General features: G+C 53.9%; 1 protein-coding gene across 1 annotated transcript; it reads right to left on the bottom strand.

Annotated features, from left to right (window-relative positions):
* Nucleotides 1-1,076: 1,076 nt before the first annotated feature.
* On the bottom strand, nt 1,077-6,116 carry LOC117195255 (myosin heavy chain, non-muscle-like). The gene is made up of 5 exons (XM_033399877.1): nt 6,081-6,116; nt 5,704-5,796; nt 2,584-5,628; nt 1,996-2,526; nt 1,077-1,917 (listed from the first exon to the last, which is right to left on the bottom strand). The coding sequence occupies exons 1-5, from the start codon at nt 6,099-6,101 to the stop codon at nt 1,168-1,170; spliced, it is 4,440 nt and encodes a 1,479-aa protein (XP_033255768.1). The 5' UTR covers nt 6,102-6,116; the 3' UTR covers nt 1,077-1,167.
* Between the last annotated feature and the right edge of the window lie 1,178 nt (nt 6,117-7,294).

Genomic DNA, 7,294 nt, shown 5'->3' with positions numbered 1-7,294 from the left:
CAGAACAGAGGTTGGAGTTGCACGAACTAAGTTCTATTTAAAATATGAGTTTGAACGGCATTAGTTCGCACTGTTGGATGAATTTTGCTGGATGGTGTGTTCCTAACATGCAGAGAGATGTACACAGAGGTGTGGTTGCTAGGTTTTCTTTGGTTTGATGTTTTGTTCCATTCTGGGTTGGTTGTTGGTCTGATCTGTATGGATTTGGCAGCAGATTACAGGCCTACGAGAAAGAAGCGAAACGATTCGAAACCTAATGAGATCACAATTCATAATGAGTCGGCTCCTTTTTGGCGAATGCTTGGCTTTTCGTCTGCACTTGGATGGACTTACAACATATGTCACTAGGGTCTGTCGGCGGACTGCGCTGAACTTCCCCTTCCGTCACACTTGATCGCAGTCTCACTGTGTTTTTTTGATGTTGATCTCCGTTCTGCCTCCTGCGATTCATCATTCTCGCACTCGCGCTGGTACTTGCGCTTCTGTGTCTTCTCCTTCTGCAGTTCCTCCTCCGTCTCGTCCAGATTGCGCTTGAGCAATTTGATGCGGCTATTCAGCTGTGGGAGCAAAACGAATCCTTTAGTATAACCATCCCACAGTCAGGAACGGTCGGGCTGCTTACCTTATCCATTTGCTCCTTGTGCTGGTCGACATGTCTCCGCTCGTCTTCGATGTTCATCGTCAGCTCCTTGATCTTCTTGTCCATCTTGCGGTTGGCCTTCTGCTGCAGCAGTCGCTCCTTGCCCTCGCTCTCCAGCTGCTCCTCCAGATTGGCGATTTTGGCCTCGAGCGTGGCGATGGTGGCCTTCACCTTGGTACGTTGTGCCGTCTCAATCTCGGCCAGCTTGGCCTTCAGCTCCTTGTTCTGGCGCTCGAGCAGGGCGCGTCCATTCTCGTTCTTCTGCGAGTTGGACTTCTCGTTGGCTAGCTCGGTGGTCAGCTGCTCGATCTGCAGCTGCGCCTTGCGGCTGCGGTCGAGCAGAACCTCCGAAATGGACTGCTCCTCCTCCAGCTCCTCCTCGAGTGTGGCAATGCGGGCCTCCAGTCGCCGCTTCTCGTCGACCATCAGCGATCCCTTGCTGGAACTGTTGGCAATCTCCTCGGCAAGCTCGTCGCGCTCCGTTTCGGCCGCCCGTCGGGCCCGCTCCGAGCTGGCCAAATCCTCGGTCAGCTGTAATACTTCTGCCTCCAAGGCCTTGACCTTGCGCTCGGCCTCCTTGCTCTGCGCCTGCAGCTCCTCCTTGGCCGCCTTGGCCTCCTCGGCGCGCGAAGCGCATCCTTGACTTGTGCTTGCAGCTTCTTGGCGTGCTTCAGGGCATCCTCCTTCACCTTGTTATGCATCTCCATCGTGGTCTCGATCTCCTTGAGGTCGCCCTCCAGCTTCTTCTTCGATGCCACGGCGGCCGTTCGCTGCTTGCGCTCCTCATCGAGCTCCGCTTCCAGATCGCGCAATTGCTTGACCAGTCCTCGCCGCTTCTCCTCCGCCCCCTCCTCCTTGGCCAGCAGGTCGCGCTCAAACTGGGAGCGCAGGGCCTGCATATTGACCTCGAGACGCAGCTTGGCATCCTCCGTCAGCTGGAGGTCGTCCTCGAGCTCCTCGTTTTGTGCTTTCAGCTCGGCCAGCTGCGACTCCAGGGCGCGCTTGGCCTTCTCAAGCTCGTGGACGTTCTTGTCGGCGGTGCCTTGGGAGTTGGCCAGGTCGTCTAGCTCGTTCTGGAGTGTCTTGCGCTTGTTCTCGAGATCTTCGATCTTGTCGAAGGCCTCGTCCAGCTCGCGGGACACCGACAGCACCTTGGTCTCCTTCTCGCGCGCCTCCCGCTCTGCAGTGTCGCGTTCCTGGGCGATCTGCTCTGATATGGCTTTCTCCTCGGCGAGGGTCTTGTCGAAGTTCTTCTGCTTCTTCTCCAACTCGAGCACCTATGAGGGATTGGGATTGGGATTGGGGATTAGCAAAGGGAGTCCTTCAAGGAACTATGACGAGGGCCAGGGACCTACCTTCGTGCGTTGCGTCTCCAGCTCGATGGTGGCATCCTCCAGCTCCGATTGGATCTTCTTTTTGCTCTTGTCCAGGCGATCGTTCTGGGCAATCAGCTCCTTCACCTGTCGCTCCAACACCTCGATCTCCTTGTTGAGCCGCTTCTTGCCCTCCTCCAGCTCCTTGGCCAGGTCGGCATCCTCCTCAGCCTTCTTCTTGATCTCCTGCATCTGGCCGGTGACCTCGGCCAGCTTGCGCTCAAAGTTACGCTTGGCCTCCTCATCCTCCTCGAGCTGCTCCTGCAGCGCCTCCTTCTCGGACTCGATCTGGCGCAGCTTGGAGCTGAGGCCCAGTTTCTGGCGTGTCTCCTCCTCCAGCTGCTGCTGCGCTTCCGTCAGCTGCGACTCCATATTGCTGGCCGACTTGACGGCTGCCGATGCCTTCAGCTCGGCCTCCTCCAGCTGATTGGTGATATTCTCCGCCTCCTGCTGCAGCTTTGTGCACTTCTCCTGCAATTCCGATCGTGCGCGTTCGATCTCGGCCAATTTCACCTGCAAACAGAATCAGAATAGAGATCGTTCGGCCACCTTCTGCTTTTCGTCACTCACCTGAAGCTCTGCGATTTGGGATTCGGCCTGCTTGCGTCGTCGATCGTTCTCCTGCCGGGAGCTGTTGACGCTGCGCAATTCGGTGGCCAGATCGGCGTTCTCCGCCTCCAGCGTACCCTTGGCCTTCTCCAGAACGGACTTGGCCTTGCGCAGGTTCTCCAACTGATCGTTGATGCCGTTCAGCTCCTGCGAGTGCTTGTGCCGCATGTCGGCCAGGACGCCCTCGTGGTTCACACCCTCTTCCTCCAGCGACTTCTTCAGCGTGGCCAGCTCCTGTTCGCGCTTGGAGCGCAGCTCTTGTTGGGCGGCCGTGGTGTCCAGGGAGTCGAGAAGCTCGTTCTTGAGTGCTTCGAGCTCCTCGCTGAGGTCGCGTCGCACCTTCTCGGCCTTGGCGCGGGCCGCCTTCTCGGCCTCGAGATCCTCCTGGATCTCGGCGAGCTGCGATTCGAGTTCACGTTGGGCCTTCTGGGCGGTGGCCTTGGTGGCGGACTCCTCGTCAATGCGCATCAGGGTCTGGGTGAGCTCCTCCTCGCGCTTCAACAGCTGCGCCTGCATCTCCTCCACTTGGGTGCGTCGCTCATTCAGCTGCTCCCTAAGGTCCGCCACCTCGGTTTCCACCTTTCGCTTGGTGCGGTCCGTCTCCTGGCGCTGCTGCTGATCCTTGTGCATGCGCTCCTCGAGCTCGGCGATGGTGGCCTCGTGCTTGGCCTTCAGTTTGGCCAGGTGCTTGGCCTTCTCCTCCTCCTCGGCGAGCGTCTGGGAGAGATCGTTGGCCCGCTCTTCGAGCAGCTTCTTCTCCTTGAGCAGCTTTTGGTTCTGGTCGTCGGTGAGGGCGAGATCCTCCTCGTGCTTCTTGATCTTCCCGTCCAACTGGACCTTCTCCAGCTGCAGCTTCTGGCGCGCGGCCTCCTCCTCCTCCAGCTGCTCCTCGAGGTCCTGGATGTGCAGCTCCAGCTTTTTCTTCTCACCGCCCAGGGCCAATACACGCTCCTCCTCCTCCTCGACGCGCGTCTCCAGCTCCTGCATCATGTCCTCCAGCTCCTGTTTGCGAGCCATCAGACGCGAGCGCGACTCCTCCGCCTCGTCGCACAGCTCAGTCTCGGCCTGCAGATGTTCGGCGAGCCTGGTTTTCTCCACCAGCGCCTGCTGGTACTTGCGCTCGTACTCCTGGGTGTTCTTGGCCAGCGTGTCGAGCTTCTCGCGCACCTGCTTCAGCTCATCCTCTTTCTGGACGAGCTTCTCCTCCTGCTTGGTGACCTCCAGCAGGGGCTTAACCTTCGTGTAGAGGCGCCACCACTGCCAGTTGCGGAGCTTGAGGTAGGCGGCGCAGTTGCGCTGAATGATCCGGATGGCATTCAGCTGCTGGAGCCGCTTCTGGTAGTTGCGGCGGGCGAGGAAGCCGCGACAGAACGCCTGGAAGTTCACGATTAGGTCGGAGATCTTGAAGTCACGCTCCTCCTCGAGATGGGCGAGGACGCCCGCGCGGAAGAAGATCTTCGACTGACCGACTCGATACAGATTCGAGTCGAGTTCCAGCGCCTGGATCATCCTCTCGCAGGCCTTCTTGCCGTCCATGAAGCCCTTGGCGATGACGTTCGGAGTGAGCAGCTCGTACCGCTGGCGGAACTCCTGGAAGGGTATGCGATTGGGGAAGCCTTGGCGACAGATGCGTATGCCCTCGAGGACGCCGTTGCAACGCAACTGGTCGAGCACCAGGGGGGCATCGATCTTGCCGGCCCGCTTCTCGTGGTTCGGTATGATACAGCGCACAAAATTGGGATTCGTGTTGCGCAGCGTGTCCATCAGCTTCGCCAGCTGCTCCTTGTATAGGTGGGACACGGTGCGGAACATGCCCTTGCGGGTGCGTGCCCCGAACGTGGTGTCGGTCAGGGCCTGCTGTGCCATGCCAACGATCTCCGCATCCTTCCAGATGTTCACCACAAACGGATCCTGCGAGCCCTGCAGCAGCGACACAATGTTCTCGTTCAGCGGATCCATGTTCTTCATCAGCCACTTGGTCGCCGAGTAGTCCACCCGTCGGGCATAGTGGACGATGGCAAAATCGGCCACGCCCCGGAAGTCGGTCTTCATGAACTTCGGATGCATCGAGTGGGCCGAGACGAGCTTGTCGACAAACGTCTTGTCGGTGGCCTTGGGGAACCAGCACTCCTCGTCGAGCAGGGCCATGATGCCGCCCGGTTTGTCGATCAGGTCAATGGTGGGCTGCAGATCGAGCCCAAAATCAATGAACTTCCACTCGATGCCCTCGCGCTGGTACTCCTCCTGCTCCAGGATGAACATGGTGTGGTTGAAGAGCTGCTGCAACTTCTCGTTCGTGTAGTTGATGCACAGCTGCTCGAACGAGTTGAGCTCGAAAATCTCGAAGCCAGCCATGTCGAGGATGCCGATGAAGGAGGCCCCCTGCCGCTTGGTGCGGTCCAGCGACCGATTGATGCGATTCACCAGCCACTTGAACATCCGCTCGTAGCAGGCCTTGGCAATGGCCTCCACAGCGAACTCCACCTGCTCCTTGGTCTGGGCCTTGGTGACAAAGTCGCGGCCCACCTTGATGCGCGGCGTGAGGAAGGCCCGCGACATGTCCGTCACACTCAGGCCGAGCAAATGGGCAATCTTCTGGGCCACTGTGTTGTCGGGTAGCGTGGCCTGGTCGTTGTTGCGCTCCTGCCGGAACTTCATGCTTCCGAACAGCAGGACGGCGCTCACGATACGGAATATCAAGTTGAAGTCCTCCGAGGTCATGCCCATGATGTTCATCGACTTGACGGTGGCCTGGAACTCGGCATAGTCATCCACACCGGGCACTGGCAGGCTGCCGTTCGACAGGAATGCATACGACTTGACATCATCGAGTATGAACTTCTCGCGCTGCTCCGGCGAGGCGCCCGCCAGCAACTGATAGAAGATGTGGAATGTACGTTCGTCCTTGGCTTGGCGGATGGCCCGCGACTTCTCCAGCAGGTACGTCTCGATGTTGGCGCCCGAGATGAAACCAGAGGCATCGAAATTGATCCGTATGAATTTGCCCTGCACAAAAAGGATCACAAATACAAGGATTACTGGAAGAGTCTCTATCGAAACGTGTGTGTGTGTGTGACTTACGAAACGCGATGAATTATCGTTCTTGACGGTCTTGGCATTGCCAAAGGCCTCCAGTATGGGATTCGCTTGCAGCAGTTGTTGCTCCAGTTCACCCTGAGTAGCGGGAGGACTCAAGAGAATGGGATTATTGCAGGTTCTTCAGAGATCTAACGATGTCTAGGGTTAGCAACACAAAAAAAGCACAATGTACACATAGAAAACATGCAACAAACAATCGACAAGGACAAGGACAACCACATGCAGTTCTCAAAGGATTAATCTACGGAAAGCAAGCAAAAGACTACTCTAAAAATTGTACTGAACACGGGACAAAACTCCTCTACTCTGCCGTTCGACGGCGGCGGCGATGGCTGCTCCAGCCGGTTGGATTCTTTTACCTCATTCTGATCACTCTCCATTGCTATATCGATATTCCGTTGATAGTTATATTGTTTTTGTTTCTTGGTCACTATCTTGACGTTTAAGTATTTATTCGCTAACACCGAATAGATCTGTAATTATTCAGGATTTTTTTGGCTAGGTTATGGGAAGGGGAAGCCTTAAAATCATATGTATCTAGATCTAGCTATTCATCTACAACTGAAAATCGTATATTCACATTACGTATATATGTATGGTTAGTTTTAGTTTTGTTTAGGATTTACTTATAGGGGGTAGGGGGGGGGTGTGTACAGTAGAGCATACTTTACCGAAAATGCCTCTTGACTACTCTAAAAATGCGTGGCATGGAATGGAGGGCAAGAGGAGAGAGCAGTGAGCAGAGAGATGATTTTAAACAGATGTACAGAGTGTATGTGTGGTCTTGATATGGAAATGGGAAAACAGAACACAGAGCCCCTTGGAAGGTACTCTTTTGTGAGAGGAAATGCATCATCAAAACATACATAAATGAGGATCAACAAAACATATAGGGTGCCATTAGTTAGATAGTTAGTTAGTTAGTCATGGGTGGGGACGGGTAAAATTATCCAGACTTGTATGAGATTTTCGAATTTTTTTTCTAGGATTAAACGTACATCTTAGTCAGCCAGTTACCTGTACTGTAGTATGTAGCCATCAGTTTGTATATATGTAAAAATGTTAATAAACTTATATTCTCATTTATGTATATTCTATCTTTTCTTAAATAATATGGCATATTATTATTTCTAAATCCACGCTTGCAGGAAAGAAATCACATGTTCAGTTTTTAATGTTTCTTAAAATTCCCACCGATTTAATGGTTGTAGTGGTCGCTTGTCGGGCGGATAGGAAAGCATATTTGTGTTCTTCGCCTGAAAGTATGCCCGATGGTATTTGTACAATTTATATATATATGTATATTATATATATAAATATATTTATATATATTATATTATTTATACAAGTATATATCACACCTCACCGAGATACTTATTAATTATTAAGTTTAGTCCCCATAGTTAGTGTATAGTTAGGTTGGCTTAATTTCTTGTTGTGGTGTTACATGTTAAATGTTCCTGGTCGTGTGGGGGCTAGCGCCATCTAGGGTTGACATTAAGAATATGCTTAAAAACGAACAAAAATCTCCCCACCATGTCCATAACCATTCAAGGTGAATGGCGAAGGATCG

The sequence above is a fragment of the Drosophila miranda genome, unplaced genomic scaffold (assembly GCF_003369915.1).
Source record: "Drosophila miranda strain MSH22 unplaced genomic scaffold, D.miranda_PacBio2.1 Contig_AX14_pilon, whole genome shotgun sequence".
Taxonomy (NCBI): Eukaryota; Metazoa; Arthropoda; class Insecta; order Diptera; family Drosophilidae; genus Drosophila; species Drosophila miranda.
The sequence above is the reverse complement of the archived record's forward strand: the minus strand, read 5'-3'. Positions and strand labels throughout refer to the sequence as shown.